The 19,369-nt window shown below is 38.3% G+C and overlaps 1 protein-coding gene across 8 annotated transcripts in view; it reads right to left on the reverse strand.

The window, feature by feature from the left end:
- Mpp5 (membrane palmitoylated protein 5) overlaps window positions 1-19,369 on the reverse strand; it is a 113,055-nt gene that overhangs the window by 21,308 nt on the left and 72,378 nt on the right. For all 8 annotated transcript variants that reach the window (XM_023702769.1, XM_023702789.1, XM_023702781.1 and 5 more), the window contains 4 exons: window positions 10,486-10,563; window positions 9,546-9,692; window positions 6,835-6,996; window positions 4,480-4,557 (listed from right to left, as the gene is read on the reverse strand). In XM_023702769.1, the coding sequence (XP_023558537.1) occupies window positions 4,480-4,557; window positions 6,835-6,996; window positions 9,546-9,692; window positions 10,486-10,563 (465 nt within the window). The remainder of the gene's footprint in view (window positions 1-4,479; window positions 4,558-6,834; window positions 6,997-9,545; window positions 9,693-10,485; window positions 10,564-19,369) is intronic.

A 19,369-nucleotide genomic window follows, 5' to 3' on the forward strand; every position in this document is an offset into this window, starting at 1 on the left:
GTCCAATTAAAGAAGCACCTTATCACCAACAATTAGAAGCCCACCTCTCCCCATCTCCTCTCCTCCAAAGGAAAAATACCATCTTGATTTCTGTAAACACTGATTTCCCTGTGTTTGCTTTATGTAAGTACCACTGCACAATCTTGGGTCAAATATGGGTAAGTTATTTCACCTAATTACAGCATTCTGCTGTCTCTCACATACAGCATGCCCTGAGGAACCAAATTATTTCTGATGTGAAAAAACTGAAATTGTGATTAAAATCTTGAGCACTTTGTCAATCAGTACCAAAAATGGATTTTAGAAAACTATACAGGATGACAATGAACCACAACTGAGAGATTAATGGGTACATAATACAAATTTGCAATATTAGGATGAGAAAATTAGTGTGAGGGATGAACTAGAAATGTGATTTTAGAAACTGCTTTGCTATCTCTGTCTGTTGATAATGTTTCCGGAATCTGTTCAAGTGGTTACATTTTAGTAAAGAAATAAAATAAAACATGGGAGATCTAGAAATGAAATTTTAAGTATCACTTGAAGCAGTGGAAATGAAATTTTTATCAGGATTTTTAAAGATGTACTGCACTGGACTACTTGTCAGATTGACTGATGATTTGATCAACTCACTTTCTGAAAGAAATACCCAGAAATCTGTTTTTCAAAGTGTTTTTCCAAATCATCTATCTGAGCTCTTCATTAAAATGGTGAATTTGGGACTGGGCATGGTAGTATATACCTTGAATCCCATGACTAAGGAGGTTGAGGCAAGAGGATTGCTGTAAATTTGAGGCCAACCTGAGCTACAGTGACTTCAAGGCAAAACAAAAACAAAAGTTAAGATACCACCAGGGATGGTGGCATCTGCCTGCAGTCCTAGAACCCAGGAGGCTGAGGCAGGAAGACTGCTGTAAATTTAAGGCCAGCCTATTCAAGGACAGCCTGAACTACATAGTGAGACCCTGTCTCAAACAAAACAAAACAAATTCAAAAAAGTCAACATACAATAATATGTACCAATTTCCCAAACCAAATGTATCACAAATACAGACTATAAAATTATTACAGAAAAAAAGATTGTGTTGGGCTACATTTATCAGATAAAGAGCTACAAATGTTTTCCTGGTAAGGTGGCATATGCCTATATTCCCAGAATTCAGGAGGCTGAGGCAGGAGTATCACTGCAAGTTCAAAGCCAGCCTGGAATACATAATGGTCTCAAAACAACACCAGAAAAGAAAAAGAAGAGGTGAGGAAGAAATAACTATGTTTAAAACCTTTGCCAAAAGCCAAAAAAAATCACCCAGAAAAGCTTTTCTACCTTAACTGGGTAGTTCTTGCTCCCTGACTATCTTGATTTTAATGGCTTGGCACAGGGCTCCTCTTTGGGCAGGTTGGGAAGATGAGGACAAAGGACATATGCGGCAGTAGCGGTTTGCACATGCAGGTCTGATTTATTTCACTGATGAGTACCATCTCTAGTTGCTTCCATTTACCTATAAAAGTCTCCAATTTATTTTTTTCTATATTGTGTAAAAATACCCCATCTTTTTTATCCATTCCTCAGCTGATGGGCATTTGGGCTGTTTCCAAGACTTAGCTATGACAAAATGTACTGCTATAAACATACACATGTATCATTGTGGTATGATGTTTTCAGCTATTCTGGAAAAACAGCCAGGCAGGAAATAGCTGGGTTGAATGGGAACAAGTGTGGAGATTCCTCAAAAAGCTACGTTTGGCAGTCCCACTCTACTTACATGACAAATATATGTAGTCCCATCTAAATGTACCCTCCAGGGCCAGGGAGACAGCTCAGTAGAATAAGCACTTGCCTGGCAAGTGCAAGGGCCTGAGTTCAATCCCTGGTTCCGTCAATAAACAAACAAACAAACAAACACACACACACTACAATTTTGGGGGAGGGTACCAGGAATTGAACTTAGGCTCTTGAGTTTGCCAGGCAGGTGCTTGTGCTTGAATTTTCTTTTGACATCTAGATACAAACCACAATACACCATTTGAATCTAGCAAGTTCAGATAATAGCTTCAGATAGTCGCTATTTTGTACATCTATATGAAATGTACTTTGGATTTTTGGTACAGAGTTTCACTATGTAGTTCAGGTTGGCCTCAAATTCATGGTGATCCTCTTGCCTTAGCCTCCCAAGTGCTGAAATGACAGGTGTGTGTCATCAAGCTTGGCTCTCATGTTTCTAACATAATAAAAACGTAAGTCAGAAAGATATCTTTTGCTACTCTTGTCAGTCACTAATCTGTATAATAATATCCTCAACAAATGGGTTTTATTATTACTCTGCAGTGCTAGGATTGAATGCAGGGCCTTGTGCACGCAAGACCAACAGTGAACCACTGAGCTACCTCCCCAGACCATAATGGAGATGTCTTGAAAGGAAAGAAAGAAAAAAACAACACCGCACATAACTCTGTTTTGTAAAGAACCTTAAGAACATCATTAATCAAACACTGTGTTTTATAAGGGGTAAACCTGCCACCTCTCAAGCTATTTCAATTTCTAAGATTATTTGTTCACTATGACTTTTTTTTCCCACAACCCCTCCAACAGACATTCAATAATGAGAAGTAGTAAGACTTTAATAAGCACTAAAGGTTAAGTTATTTCATTTTGATGTTGAAGCATTCTGAGTTAATTACTTACTTCAATAACCTACTCGTGCATACAATGAGAAGCAGCAGGTATCAACATAACACTTTGATTAATTTTATCCATTAAAGAAATGACTTTCTTTTAGAAAATTCCAGACTCTGCATGCAGATTAGAAAAGAAATGTTGATAAAACGTCTTAATCTCTGACATGTATTCCAAAAAAGTTATTTGCTCAGGAAAAATGGATTACTATAAGCATTTAACTAAGGCATATTCCAGTCTGCAGGATTTGGTGTGGTTAAGAATTATTCTCAAGAAAGTGTGAATTCAGAGCCTAGCTGTTTCCTCATTTCTCTTCCTACAAAGAATTATAAACAGAAGGTTGCAGATGCAACATCAAGCTTATTGTGTTCCACAAAACACTGTAAGAAAATATGGAATGACAGGCAAAATATAAAGTCTATCTGTGATGAAATATTTTGGGGGGGGAATCAAGCTGCTCTTTCTCTCTCTCTTTTTTCTTTTTAATTTATGTATTTGGTATAGAGTCTCACTATGCAGCTCGGACTCATAGTGATCCTCCTGTTTCAGCCTCCCCAGCCCTAGGATTACAGGTGTGTGCCACCATGCCTGGTCTTGATGGCTGGCACAGCATACAGTACTGGGAATTGAACCCAGGTCCTTGCCTTTGCCTAGGCAGGCAAGTAAGACCACTGAGCTATATTTGCAGCCCTGTTCCTTCTCAAATTGTTAAGCTTTAATAAAAGTTAAGAATAATAACAGATGTACTAAATCAAGCTATCATATTAGTCGACCATTATAAAGTCTCTCTTCTTTCATTGTTCTTGTTGCTTTTTTTGAGACAAGATCTTTTTTTTTCCATAATTTTATTGAGAAACAAATAGCAATGAGACAGTTTCCAATCAAATTGGTAGGACAGTTTCAATAATTAACACATTGCATACTGTCTTCCTAGTGGTTATTTGTTGTGCAAGATGCAGACATGATATTCTATTTACAAACACTATTAGAACAAATCCCTCTATTCACTGAATTAAGAGAATGTAGCTATATATCTATCCTAACCATTTTTGAATACACAGATACAAAATGGTCATTCATGTGTATTCCCTTTTTTTGTTTAGTTTCGTCATTTAAATATTATAGGTGTGTGAACTCAGCAAGATATTCCAAAATAGTCCAGTAGACCATAATAGTATTGGGTCTTCCACTTGACTGGCAATGATGAGACAAGATCTTGCATTGTAGTTCAGGCTGGCCTTGAACTCACTGTGTAGCCCAGGCCAGCCTCAAACTTGCAATGATTCTCCTGCCTCAGATTCCTGAGTGCTAGGATTACAGGTGATCATCACTATATCCAGCCACATGTATACAATATTTATAGAAGCACACCTAAACTAAGCAAGTTTAAATTAAACAAAACCACTTATAACTACAGAGAGGGGGGCTTGTGGGTTAGCTCAGTTGTTTAAGTGCCTGCTGGGGCAAATCCATTCAGGCACAGAGGTCTGTGGTTTGTTTCCCCAGCTCCCCATGGCTTACCAGACCCACCCTTAAGGCAGTCTGAGCCAGCCCACCAGAAAAAAAAATCCTTCTCAGCTGGAAAGAGATAAAGTTCAATGTTGGAAATAAGAAAATTTCTAAAACTGAAGTATTTTCTGCTTTTTATTTTAAAGAGGCTTAGAATTTACTAAATTTGAAGGGTCAATATATTTATTTAAATAAATACTGAATTTATTTAAGTGTAAGAAACTGACATCTCTGATACAGATAAAAAGTAAACAACAGCCAAACAACAATAAATAGTAACATGAAAAGTCACTTACTACAGTTTCCTTGGCAGGAGGAGGCTTTATCTGTTGACTAGGAATCAGAACAAATGTCAAAGTTCCATGCATATCAGACTGTAACAGAAAGATTAAGGTGCTTTAAAAATCTGTTTTATAAAAATCATTCCATGATCTTATGAGCAATATTTCCCAAACTGGACTATTCTAAGACTCCTCCATAATCACTGTTCTGTTTTTTTTCCTGTGGAGGATGGAGGATTAAACCAAGGCTTTACACACATGCTATGCAAGTACTCTATCACTGAACTATATCCCTACCCCTTTATGTTTTGAGACTGGATATCATGAAATTGGTAAGCCTGGCCTTGCACTTGAGATCCTGTCTCAGCCTCCCAAATGGCTGGGATTACACACATATTTCAATGCTCAGCCCTACAAAGTATTACTGGCAAATATTCTCAATCTACAGATGCCTTGTTTTTGTTATCCATACTATTTTTTAACCATATAGTCTTACTACTGGGTTCAATATTACTGTTGCATTAATGGCCTGCTTATTCAGATACCTCTAACCAAGGGATTAATCACTGTAACATCTGGCACTGACACAGCAGTGTGCAATCTATGACAGGCACCAACAAAATGGGTATTTCTTTTTTATTTTTTAGGAAAGGGTCTCACTACTAGATCAGACTTGTAGTGATCCACCTGTTTACAGCCTCCCAAGAGCTGGGATTACAGGTGCATGCCACCATGCCCAGTATCAATTGCTGTCTCCGTGCGCCCCATGGATGGGGCCAGCATGGCAGGCCTGGGGATTGAACCCCCAGGCCCTGCGCCTGCTTGCAGGCACTTTAATCCACTATTTGGCCAGCCCTTGGTATTTTACTTTACCAAAGCATTAAACTGGGGTTGAACATAATAGGGATATGAAGGATGTTTACTAGATTTTAGTTACTGGCCGATAGTACAGGTTCTACTCTAGCAACAGATGCTAAGGAATTAAAAATACAAAGTATGAATTATTATTTTTTTTGGGGGGGGCAGAACCGGGATTGAACTCAGGCCCTTGAACTTGCCAGGAAAGCGCTTATTCCACTGAGCCAAAGTGATCATAAATTGCCCTCGATGGGCCAAGGATAGCTCAGGGGCTGGGGTTTGATCCCCAGAGCACCACATGTCATGCCAGCCCCGCCCCGCCCCCGGGCCCACTGGTGGCACACGCCTGTAATCCCAGTACTGGGGAGGCTGAAAATAGGAGGATCACTATGAGTCTGAGCTGTGTAGTGAGGCACTGTAAAAAAAAACAAATAAATAAAATAAAAATAAATTGTCCTCAAGAGCCAGGTGCTATGGTGCACATCTGTAATCCCAGCACTTGGGAGGTGAAGGCAGGAGGCTCATTCCAAGTTTGAGACCAGCCTGGACTGCAAAGTGAGCTCAAAGTCAGCCTGAAGTGCACAGATTCTGTCTCAAAAAGAAAAGGAAAGAAAAGAAAAGAAAAAAAAAAAAAGTCCTGGAAAGATAACTATAAGCCTAGAATGCAAAAGGCCCTGGCTTTGATAACCTGGCATCACTAAGTAAATAAATAGTCTTCCTAATTATAGGAAGCACTGCACAACAGAACTTTCAATAATGGAAATATACTATAGCTATATCTTCAGACAGTACCCATTAATGCCCTCTAGCACCTGAATAATGCTAGTATGAATAAGAAGTTGAAATGTATTACACAGTATAGATCTACAGCACTATTATCATCTTACATTGTTAGGAAAAAAAATTGTAGGTAAGAAAAATAAATGAACAGAAAAATCATGAGGAGCTGGCACGTGACACATGCTTATAATCTCTAACACTCAGGGAGGCCAAGGAATAAAAATCAAAATTTCCAGCCTAGTGCGGGCACCTCACCAACTTTGTGGACTTTTATTGTTGCCCCAGTAGCTGGCACATTCACAGGCACTCAATAAATATTTACTGAATGGATTAATCTGTTACATTATTACTGATTTCAGAACAAAAATATACACAGTAGTAAGAAAGTTCAAAGTAAAATATCAGTGGTGTCCAACCAAAAACAAATTCTACTAACAAATACTGGGAAAGACTTGTATCATAGGAAAGTAAGGCTAGAAACTGTCCTGGGCTCCTGACTTCTGTGAGCATAGAGGGAAAGAGAGTCACAGAGACCAAACCCAGGGCCTCTGCACTCAACTGCATGCCCAGCCCTTTTAATTTTTCATTTTGAGACTTGGTCTCAGTAAGGTGACCAGGTAGGGCTTGAATCTTTTGCTTCAAACTCAGTGTGCTGGGATTATAGGCAGTTTTAAAATAATTTATTCTAAATTTAATAACAAAGATATAAATTATTCTACTGTGTCGACTTACCAACAAATCAAAAACCTCATTGACATCTTTCCCCCGGATTTCAATGCCATTGATCTCCAGAACTTCATCTCCTTCATGTAAGAGACCACTTTTCTCTGCAGCTCCTCCTTTTACTATTCGGCTAATGATGACAGAATCCATTTCATTACGAACTGTGGCACCCTAAAAAGGCCAATGTTTAGTTTAATATAAAAATAGGTTTTTGGCTAAGTATTTCTTTATTTTTAATTGCAATATTTCTGTGCCATATATGTGCTAGTTCAAAAATCAGTAATTCATTTCTTTTGCTATATTTTAAAAGTAGTCATACTAATAAGAACTTTGTAAATGAATAACTTTGTTTTGTCCTTTTTTTTTTTCCGCAGAACCGGGGATTGAACTCAGATCCTTGCACTTGCCAGGGGAGCATTTATTCTACTGAGCCATCTCTCCGGCCCCAATAAATGAGTAACTTTAAACTTAAGTGAAAAAATATTTTTCTCTAACAATGCTAACCTTCAATTATCTTGGGAAAAGTTTACTTACACTGTTGGAGTAATTACTGTCATTAGATTCAAAAGCTGATCATTTCCCCCATGTTTCCTGTTTTAGGAACATTATAGTAGAATTCTAACAGCAAGTGGATTTTTGAAGCATACAACAGCAAAAAACATACTTGCTTAAAAACTCTGTGAAGACCTATAATCATATTTATTTTGCATATATGCCAAAGCCTATACAAATGATTATAATACGTTTGGGCATAAGTAATGAGCATAATTGTAATTATAAAGCACCTTTTTAAATTCAAAATATGATGAAGGGATGAATATAAATCTGGCTCCTTATTCAAATGTTAAATATTTATTTACATCTAACTCATTAAAATGCATTGCATATTAATATTTATTATATAAATTAGAAGTATAAGTAAAATATATTGTTCAAAAATTGGGAATATAACATATAGATTAAGTTTATTGCAGAGCAGTTTGTTCATTTGTTGAGAAGTTGTCATTTTTGTTTTCGTCAACTGCAGCTGTTGTGTGAAGGCCAGCATGGTAGTTGGAAAAGTGACCTAAGATTTCTGCATTGGGTAAAAGAAAATGTCCTGAACCAAGCAGACGGCTTTTAAGTCCACTGGTGGGAAAGCCCCCCCCCAAAAAAAAACAGCTGGCCACTAAAGCTGCCAGGAAAAATGCCCCCTCTACTGGTGGGGTGAAGAAACCTCATCGCTATAGGCCTGGTACCGTGGCGCTTAAGAGATTCGCATTACCAGAAATCAAATGAGCTCACTTGGAAGCTGCCTTTCCAGAGGTTGGTGAGAGAGCTTGCCCAGGATTTCAAAACCAACTTGAGGTTTCAGAGTGCAGCCATTGGTGCCCTTCAGGAGGCTAGGGAAGCACACCTGGGGGGTTTATTTGAAGATACTAATCTGTGTGCCATCCATGCTAAGAGTCACCATCACACCCAAAGCCATCAGCTGGCCGGCCCATATGGGGAGAGCTTAAGTGAAGGCAATTTTTATGGTGTTTTGTAATAAATTATGTAAAATACTTTGGCTTAATTTGTGACTTTTTTGGTAAGAAATTGTGTATAATATGTTGCATTTGTACTTAAGTCATTCCATCTTTCACTCAGGATGAATGCGAAAAGTGACTGTTCACAGACCTCAGTGATGTGACCACCGCTGCTCAGGAGTGACAAGGTGCTAATATGCAGAAGGGTGGGTGATATTTCTCGCTACTCATGATGCATCTTTATGTTAATAACTTGTTGGGTACCTATTAAGGTACCAGAATTGATAAATGTGTACAGGGTCCTTTTGCAATAAAACTGGTTATGACTTGAAAAAAAAAGTTTATTCTCCCAATCTTTTATTTTAATATTTTACCTTGACTTTTACAATTTCTATTTCCTTGGTGAGGAGAACTTTTCGAGCTATAATCAGAAATACCAGAATTTAAGAATATTTCTTTCAATAAAAGAATGAAACCTAGAGGAATGGTAATAGCCTAAAAAAAGATTTGGAAAGTTTTACATTAAAAGTTATAAAGCAAATATTAAGGTACAATTTTAAGAACACTTGAAATATGTAAGAAATTGTTTCTCAGCAAATTTAACAGTATTAAAAGATCAGAATTTTTCCTTTCTGAGGAGGGGTGTCTTTGAGGGTCATGCTTCATACTTCAGGCTGATCTTGAACTGACTGTGTATCCCAAGCTGGCCTCAAACTTCCTAGCAATGACCCAGTCTCTGGACTGTTGGGTCATTACAGTGATGACCAACCATTTCCAACTTAAAAAAATCAGAATTTCTAAATATTGATTTTAAAAAGTTGGAAGAATAGGGGGGCCTGCCCCTTAGCTCAGTTCTTTAAGTGGCTGCTTCAACAAAGCAGTCAGGCTCAGGTTGCTGTGGTTCAATCCCCACAACTCAAGCCAGCCAAACCGGCCCTGAAGGCATTGGGAGAAAAAAAAAAAAAGTTGGAAGAATGAAATAAACTATTTATCCTGTCTTTGTTCCTCAACAAACATTTTGCAACCTATTATATTCATCCAGTTATGGGTGAGAAAAGATGATGAACACTGCTGTTAACTGAGGGACATGAGCAAGAACATAGAAAAACTCCAACAAATTAACCTTAAAAGAAAAAACCACCAAGAATGTTAAGAGTTGTCAGCTGAGAGGTCTTTATGTGGAAAGTTGGATCAGAGATGGGGAACACTTACCAATGGAATATCACGAGCCTTTTCTATACGAACTATTTTTACAGTTTCTCCTCCATAATGGCCAATGCTTTCATAAACTCTCTCATCTGCAATGGGCTCTAGCTGCATTTCCTGCTCAGCAACTTTATCATGGGCCAGTAAAAGTGCCTGTTTCAAGAACAATGACAGCATTTTAACAGCATGAAGGAGACTTTTAAACTGATGTGTATGGATACGATTTTATTTATTATAAATCACTAAAATTACGGTAAGTAGTCTTACATCCATATCTGTTCCCAAATTCTGCAAGTTAAGCACAGATGTAAGCCAGTATATGTTTGAGCTACTGATAACTAAAGATGTGCTATTAGGGGATAAACTAAAATAGATTGTGAAATGCCCAAAATGTTTATTACACTTTCTAAAAACAAAATGAATTTAAATGCCTAAACATGCTTTAGGCAGACGCAGCAACTAGGGTCCGATCCACCAGTGTGTGGTGAGGGCCCCACCCGTGGGGTGTGCTAAGAGGGCGACTGAGACTGGGCCTATGTGGTGGTGCACCTGTAATCCTAGCACTTGGGAAGCTGAAAAGAGGAAAACCACTACGAGTCTGGTCTGTGTAGTGAGCTCCTGTAGACTCTGTACTAAATATAATAAATAAATAAATAAATAAATAAAAAATAAATGCCTGAACATGCTAGACAAAGTTTATAGAAAATACAGAACCAAAAAATCCAAATAACTTTTGTCCAATTTTAAAAGGAAAAAACTTGTTTCAAAAATAATCTGATTAAATATTTAATCTAACAATAATAATTACTTTGCAGAGTGGGTTGTAAATATCCAGCCTGACTAGATAATGTTTCAGGTCTTCTCCAACCTCAGGACTTGGATTTAAAAAAAAAAAAAAAGATGTATCTGTGGAAATGCCATATATAATGTTTTGTCCATTTTCTACCTGAATATGTGGAGCATTCAGCAAAGCAGTTAATTCCTGTCCTTCTTTCTGATAGGCTGGTTTCAAAACAGTTTGTACCTAAGAAACAGAAAAAAGATTATTCTTCCTACCTTACAGGAAATAGTACTAGCACCTAATCAGGGAGATTATTTTTATCTTTGTTTTCTTTTTCTTTTTGAGACAGGGCAACTGGCATGCAATCCAGGATGGCCTTGAGTCAGTGCTGCCCTCCAAGTCACAATGACCCTTTTGCTTCAGCCTCCCAAGTGCTGGGATTATAGGTGGGCACCTGTGGTTTTTGAAAAAAATTATACCAAACAATTTTCTTTTTTTTTTTTGCTGGAACCGGGGATTGAACTCAGGCCTTTGTGCTTGCCAGGGAAGTGCTTATTCCACTGAGCCATATCTCCAGCCCCACCAAGCAATTTTTATCATAAGGATAAAACATACTTGTGTGAAACTGATGAGGTAATCTCAATCTGGGACTACATTCATACTTTTTTCTCATTTAAATCATCAAAGGTTTGGTGTTCTTTTTTGAAAAATCAGCTTCTTATGCTACAAAATCTATTTTTCTTTCCCTTTAAACAATTTAATTCTTCTAACTTTATTTTCTTTTATGGTTTCTCATTATTTGATCTTTAAATTCAGTTTATTAAACTGGGGATATAGTTCAGTGGCACAAGCACCTATCTGGCAAATGTGCAAGGTCCTGAATTTGATTTCCAGTACAAATACATACATACATACATACATACATACATACATACAATAACGTGGCAAATGTATGTATGTATGTATGTATGTATGTATGTATTTAGGACAGGGTGTACAGGGTCTCAATGAGTAGCTGGGACTCGTAGTGATCCTCCTGTTTACAGCTTCCCAAGTGCTGGGATTACAGGAATACGCCACCATGCCCAGTCTCAATCTTTGTCTCAGCCTGTCCCGGAGGCAGCAAGGCAGGTCAGGGGATCAATTCCTGACCCCTGCCTCTGCCTAAGCAGGTACTTTAATCTGCTGAGCTATTTGGCTGGCCTAATGTAGCAAATTTAAATTCAATTTATTTATGTTCAATCTTTTCTCTTCTACCATAAATTTTGTATTTAAAAGTACTACATGAATTTTCCTCTGCTTCCCTCTACAAAGATTACACTGAGGGCTATTATTGATTCTCTTTTTCATTTTCCATCCCCAAGTCCAACTACTCACCAAATATAGAACTTTGTGATAATGTGGATAACAAAACCCAGATTATCACTATTAATGAGGTCAGTCTGACAAAAACCTATGTGAGGCATAGTGATGTACACCTGTAACCCTAGCACTCTGGGAGGTGGAGACAGAAGGAACCAAAGTTCAAGCCCAGCCTGGGAAACTTATGAGACCCTATCTCCAAATGAAAGATTTAAAAAAGGGACTGATGGGGAGGCTTGTGTTATTCGGTGGTACACACCTGTAAATAATCTCAGCATCTGAGAGGTTCTGGCATGAGGATTGCTGTTTGATGCCAGTCTGGGCTATACAGTGAGTTCAAGACCAGTGTGAACTATGCAACAAGACCATGTCTCAAAAACAAAAGGGGGGGGGGAGATAGCTCAGCAGAATAAGCCCTTGCCTGGCAAGCGCAAGGGCCTGAGTTCAATCCAAAAAAAAAAAAAAAAAAAAAAAAAAAGGGAGTGGGGTGGGGTGGGGTGAGGTAGCAATAAGGCCCAGTGCAAAGACCCTGGTTCAATTCTTAGTACCACAAAACAAAACAAAAGAAGGAATTCAATCCATATATAGCATTTTTTTTGAGCAGAGCATACTAAAATTGAACCCAGGGTTTTCACACTAAGCTAATACTCCAGGTCCTTTTTGAAACTTCTAATTCTGGGATAAGGTCTCATTAACTCATTAAATTGCTAAGGCGGGGCTGAAACTATCACTCCTCCTGCCTCAGGTTTCCAGACTGCTAGATTATAAGGATAGACCACCACACCTAGCAACATAGAGTATATTTTTAGTGAGAATTACTCATGATTAAAGCAGGAACCTATTAAAGCTAAGAGATGGATAATTTGAAGATTAACTAATTTTACCACAAGTATGTCAAATTGATATTATCAAAACCAGTCTGTCCTATGGTTTTGGTACCTAAAACATGTTTCTAAAAGAGTTCTATGTGTATAAAAAATTATTTGCACTGGGTGTGCTGGCACATGCTTATAAACCCAATACTTGGGAGACTAAGGCAGGAGGATCATTCCAAGTTCAAGTCCAGCATGGGATACAAAGCGAGCTCAAGGCCAACTTGAAATGTATCGCAAGACCCTGTCTCAAAAAAACTAAATAATAATTGCATTGCAAATTATTTTCTTAGTTCCATTAAAATCTAATTGAAAAGGGTCATGATCTGAAAATACAGATAACTAAAAGCTGATTTTTTAAAATAAACTGAAATCTTGCTGGGCATGGTGGTGTGCACCTATAATCCCAGTACTCTGGAAGTTGAGACCTAAGAATTGCTATGAGCTAGAGGCCAGCCTAGACGATGTAGTGAGCTCAAGGCCAGCCTGAGCTACACAAAAGACGCTGTCTGAAAAACCAAAACAGAAACCAAACCAAAATAAAACCAAAAAAGAAATCTATAGTCCCTAACCACACATCTTTTGATTGCTAGAAAAAGTAAATCTAAGGAAGAAGCTATTTTTGGATTAAAAATATACAAAAGATACAAGTAAACCTAAAAACAATTTTTCTGTACTAAACATTTATTGCCTTTTCTACTTTAAATTACTTCCTAAACATTGCTGAGAATTTCCCTTCAAATGAAAGCTCTGAATTCCTGCCAGTACTTATTCTTTTCCCCTTATTAGCCCAGGTGTTATCCATTCTACTGTTAGCACACAGAATCAGGTAGTTCTACAAAGGTCTACTATTTACTTCTAACCTTGTATTTTTCTCTAGCCATACTGTACTACTATTTGTTATCTTCCCTCAGAAGCAATTAAAGAAACAGTATGTTAAGGGTAAAAGAGTGGAAAACAGACAACCAAAGGGAAGGAAATAAAAGGGCCGTTGTTCTACTTAGAGATGATCAACTTGGGATACATCATTCCTTTATTTTTATACTTCCTCTTTCCAAAGCATTTCATTCATTCAACAAAACCAAGATTATCACTATTAAGAAGATCAGGCTGACAACCCTATGTGAGGCATAGCGATGAACACCTGTAATCCCAGCACTCTGGGAGTTGGAGACAGAACTAAAGTTCAAGCCCAGCCTGGGAGAACAAAATCATGTTCCCTTTTCCTCTACAGTTTTGTATTTCATTACTTCTTCCTGATTATTTCAGTGGTTACAAAAGGCAGTGTGGGGGCTGGAGAGATGGCTCAGTGGTCTAAGGCACCTACTTGGAACAAGCTTGGCAAAGCATCAGGGACCGCGGTTCGATCCCCCAGCACCACATGCCAGCCAGTCCCGCCCCCTGGTGGGCTGAGCTGGCCACACACACACACACCACACTCTCTCTCTCTCTCTCTCTCTCTCTCTCTCTCTCTCTCTCTGTCTCTCAAATAAATAAAATAAAATAAAATTAAAAAAAAAACAATCTCTAAAAAACAAAAGGCAGTGTGGAGGTTACACTACTAAAGGATTAAACGGCAATTTGGTAAGATGCCACTGGTTCTGGCACTATTTTTTGTCAAGTTAACAAAATGTCCTTGACTTTCTAAAAATTTTCACCTCTGAGGGAAAAGTACTGAAAGTTTAAAAAATTCTTTTTCTGAATCAAACTGATTTCTTTTGCCATCTATTCAGGTGAGTTGTTTCAAAATATTTACTAGGAAGGGACATGGTGGCACACACCTGTAATCCCACTACTCAGGGGGCTGAGGCAGGAGGATCATTCCAGCTCAAGGGCAGCCAGCTAAGTGAGTTCAAGACCAGCCTGGACTACACAGCACAACACTGTCTCAAAACAAAACAAAACAAAACAAAAAAAACCCAAAATAATTATTGAAATAAATTTATAACTTTAATATGATTTACTTGGCTGAAGGATCTGGATCCCATCTTTTAAGATCATATCCTACTCTTTTTTTGTATGTGTGTGCAGGGTCTCTCTATGCAGCTTGGACTCATAGTAATCCTTCTGACTTCTGCCTCCCTAGTGTTGGGATTACAGGCATGCCCGGGGGTGGGGCCAGCGCAGCATGCTGCTCCAGGCACATCCTACTCTTAACTCATTGCTCAAGAAACATGTCACGCTTTCTCAGGCACTGTAACCTTTAATATTGTGCTCTTCAATAACAGAATGCCTTTTTTTTTTTTTTTTTTTGGTTCCTGGCAAATTCCCCAAAATCCTCAAAAATCCAGCAAATTTTCTTTCATATTTCTCTCCTTTCTATCACTCTCCACTTCTCAACCCTCACCCTCCACCCAGAACTTGGTACAGCTCACTGTGCTGCTGCCATTTTCTCACATTGCCACCACCAGAAAGCTACTCACAGGATTGCAATTATTTACTCAATCATGTTCCTTCCCAGTGATAGCCTAATGCAACTGTTGGAAGCCAAGAGGTTTCTGGGTTGTTGACAATTTCTATTATCTGACTGTTATAAACATTTGTTCTTAAGTCTTTCTATCACTGTTTTCTTCTCTCTTGTATAGGACACAGTGCCTAGGTACATTAGCTTCAACAGATATTGTCAAACTTTTTTCCAAGGTGGTAGTACCAATCTATACATCACCAGCCTTCTTTCTACTGTTCTGAACGTTTACCAACATTTGCTATTGCCAGTCTTCTAAATTTTAATTATAGTAATTTCAGTGCCTGTGCAGTGTTATTTCTCTCCATGTGACTCTCCTTAGGCATACTCTACATCATCAATCACATTGCTCTGTGGCCCCATAATCTCCTTGATCAGAAAATTTGGGACACCACTGAGTTACATAACATTACAGTACAGATTTTTTTTTTTTTTTTTTTTTTGGCGGAACTGGGGATTGAACTCAGGCCCTTGCGCTTGCCAGGCAAGTGCTTGTTCTACTGAGCCATCTCCCCGGCCCCTACAGTATAGATTGTTATTTCATTTTAATTTGTAATTCTTTGTTGGCCAAGAATGCTGAATACTTTTTTATGCTTTGGGGCCACTTAGCCTTTTATTTTATTTTGAGATAGGGTCTCTCTAGGCAGCCTAGGCTGACCTCAAACCTACACAGTGATCCTCCTGCCACAGCCCACCTACTGAGATTATAGGTGTGTGCCGCCACACCCAGCTCTATTGATTTATTTATTTATTTTGTGTGTATGTGGCCAGCTCAGCCCACCAGGGGGCGGAGCTGACTGGCATGTGGTGCTGGGGGATTGAACCATGGTCCCTGTGCCTTGCTTAGTTTAGCTTGTTCTAAGTAGGTGCCTTAGACCACTGAGCCATCTCACCAGCCCCCTACACACCCAGCTCTAAAAAAAGGATTGCCTTTTGTAAAATGGTGCCTGCTCATTGTCATTTAAAAAAACTGAGTAGTCTCATTAATTTGATGGAGTTTTTAATATATATATTCTAAATATGAGTCTTTGTCATATATATTTATACACATATATAGTACCTCAAAATCAAATAATCAACATTTCTTGGTAGGCTGGGTTGCATTTTATTCTTTTAAGAATGTTTTCGGAGAGGCCAGGGAGATGGCTCAGTAGAATAAGCGCTTGACTGGCAAGCACAAGCGCATGAGTTCAATACCCAGTTCCGCAAAAAAAAGAAAAAAAGAAAAGAAAAGAATGTTTTCTGAGGGGCTGGGAGATAGCTCGGTGGCATAAGCACTTCTCCCTGGTACCAAAACAGAATGTTTTTGGATAAGCAAAAGCTCGTTTAATGGAGATCAAGTTATCAATCTTTTCTTTCTTTATAAAAGCACTTGCAATGCTAGGAGGCTGAGGCCAGGGGATCAGGAGGTTGAGCCCAGCCCAAACAATAACTTAGTGAATATCTTTCTTAAAAAATAAAAAGGGTTAGGAGTGTAGTTATGTGCAAAGGGCCAGGGTTTAATACCTAGAACTGTCTGAAAAATAAATAAAAATCACTTACAGTAACAAAAAGCCTGTGCTTATTAATATACTAAATCATAAAAGATTTAACCTGTATCTTACTATGTGCAATTTAACAGACTTTATATACTACGCAATGCTTAATGTTTAATATTTTGTTATAAAAACATTCTAATGTTTCATTAAATTCCTTAAGATTTTTACTTAATTTCCATTAATACAACTGAAGCATGAGGTAAGTTCTTTTAAACTTTACATATTAAAATCTCTGGAATTACAAATGCTAAAAAGCAAAACATGGCCACATAAGCCACTTAATCTTATGCCAGTCACAAAATGCCACCTGGCTTTAATTTTCAGAAACAGGAGAACTGAATGAGGTGAGTACTGACATTTAAAAATTTTTTTTTATTTTATTGAGAAACAAATATCAATGAGACAGTTTCAAAACTGATTAATAGAACAGTTTCAATAATTAATACATTGTATATTGTTATTTTCTTAGCGGTTAAAATGGTTTTTTAGGGTTGTTTTTTGGCATGATCAGGGATTGATCTCAGTCCTTTGTGCTTGCCAGGGAGGTGCCTTATTCCACTGAGCCATCTCCCTGGCCCTCATTTTTTTTCCAGTACAATAAAAGCAACAAGTCCATCTCAACTTCACAGCTTTGTTATCAAACTTAATATTCCTCTTTGATGAGTTCGTCTCAGGAGTGTACTGAAAGGCAGGGCTCTTTCACAGTTCTGACCAACCCTAGGCCCAGGGAAGTACACAGGCTGTGGTCCTGACTGGCCTCAACCCAAGGTCACTGTTGCTCCCACAGGCCACCAGCATCGCCAAAGCCAGCTTTTCTCAATTGGAGCAATCCTAAACTCTAGCTTTTCTCTTTCTCTCCTCCACCCACTGTTCTATTCAGCAAAACAAAGGCCCAACAGCTGGCTAGAGACACCTTCCTCCAACTAGGCAAAGAAATGATGACAATGACTTATTTGGTATTCCTTCCAATTCTTTACAATAAAAATTGCACTATATTTATAAAAAGTATACAAGCAAAGTAACACAGATCTGTAAAAAAAAAAAAATGCTAAAAAAAAAACCTTCAGAAAAATGACTTAAACTATGAGTTAATATTTTTAAATAAAAAGTGTTGCATATAAGAGATATAGGGATCACTATGAGTCCAATCTGTGTAGTGAGGTCTGTACTAACTACATAAAAAAAAGAGCTCTTGAAATAAATTAAAAATCTACAGTGATAATTCTTTTGTTTTGTTGCCAGTGCTACAAATGAAACCCAGGGCAAGCACTTCACCACTAAGCTACACCCTCAGTTTGACAACTCTAATAAAAATATTGTATAGTTCATTCCCATAATATAAGATGATCTCAAGAAGAGGTCTCTATTAGTTCTTTTTAAAGTCTGATGGATGTATGGCATAAAGTTCTAAATTTCCTCTCTAGTAATAGACCCTTAGGTTGCTCTCTCCTGAGACTTAGTAATCACTAGGTTTCTCTCTTACTACGCTTGCATGTAGGGTATCTGCCATTTTAATCACCTTAATAAGGAAAATCTCTCCTGTTGGGACTACTGTGCTAATCTGAAAAGTTTATCTTAACCTAATTTATAGATCTATAGCTTTGGAAGTCCTAACCTCCCTCTCAGGTTCAGAGTCAATGAAATATAAGATGTGATTTTTAAAAGTGAGTGCTTAAATTTTAAAAATTTATTATAGTAAAAGACGTATTGCCAGGGGCTTGGGATATAGCTCAGTGGTGTAAGATACCTGCCTGGCAAGCACAAGGTCCTGAGTCTGATCCCATTACCACCCACCTCAAAAACAAAGTATTCTCCCTCTCAGCCAGCTGTGGGGCTGCATGCCTATAATCCTAGTGCTCAGGATAGCAGGACTGCTGCACATGTGAGGCTGGCCTAGGCTACATTGTGTGTTCAGGGTCAGTGTAAACTACATAGGTAGATCCTTTCTCAAAAAGCAAATTGCAAAAACAAACAAACAAAAGTGTTCCCCTCCCTTCAACTCATTAATACCAACATTTCTGCCATTCTTTGAAGCAGTTCTGAAAGTCCTTTCATGTCTTTAGTTGTACTGCTGTGGCTACCTGAATGTCTTGAATTGATTCAAAATGTTTATTTTACTTTTCATAGTCATTTTGACTTTGGGAAAGAGCCAGGAGTTGCACAGTGCCCCACCTGGTAAATAAGGTAGATGAGGACAAACTGTGATGATTTCATGAGTCTGACTTTCCCTTCGGAAGCACCTGGAGAGCAGCTTTCACCATATTTTTAATCATGCCTTCTAAAGACACTCACGAATAAGAACTGCCAGGACTGCTTCAGAAAGTAGCAAGAAAAATGGGATAAGAGTGAAGAGGAGTATTTTAAGGGGGATTAATGGCAAAATGTCTTTTACTATAATAAATTTTTAAAGATTTACTATGTATTTTGATTGTATCTCATGCATTTGCATGGTTAGCTTCCCGAATTATTTTATGATATCAAAATAACTTTATATTTGATCTTAGTGACAGAATGTCCATACCCCATAATAAGAGATGGTTTACATGCTTTTGAAATCTTCAATACAAAAAATGTTCACAGACAAAGACAGCATATTAACAAAAGAAATTCTCGAATTTCTGTCATGTTTGGGAACCCCCAGTCCCAGTCCTAGACCAGGTCCGGTGAGTATGTGGGAGAGCTTCCGGCTACCCTGTGCTGGCAGGACCAACTCCGGGTCCCAGCCCAGGCGCAGCGTGGGTGAGAACATCTTCCACCCCCTTGGGAAGACCCTCACCACTCTGCAGCACCTCCTCTACCCCACCCACCAAGTA

The sequence above is a fragment of the Octodon degus genome, unplaced genomic scaffold (genome assembly GCF_000260255.1).
Source record: "Octodon degus isolate 3935 unplaced genomic scaffold, OctDeg1.0 scaffold00007, whole genome shotgun sequence".
NCBI lineage: Eukaryota > Metazoa > Chordata > Mammalia > Rodentia > Octodontidae > Octodon > Octodon degus.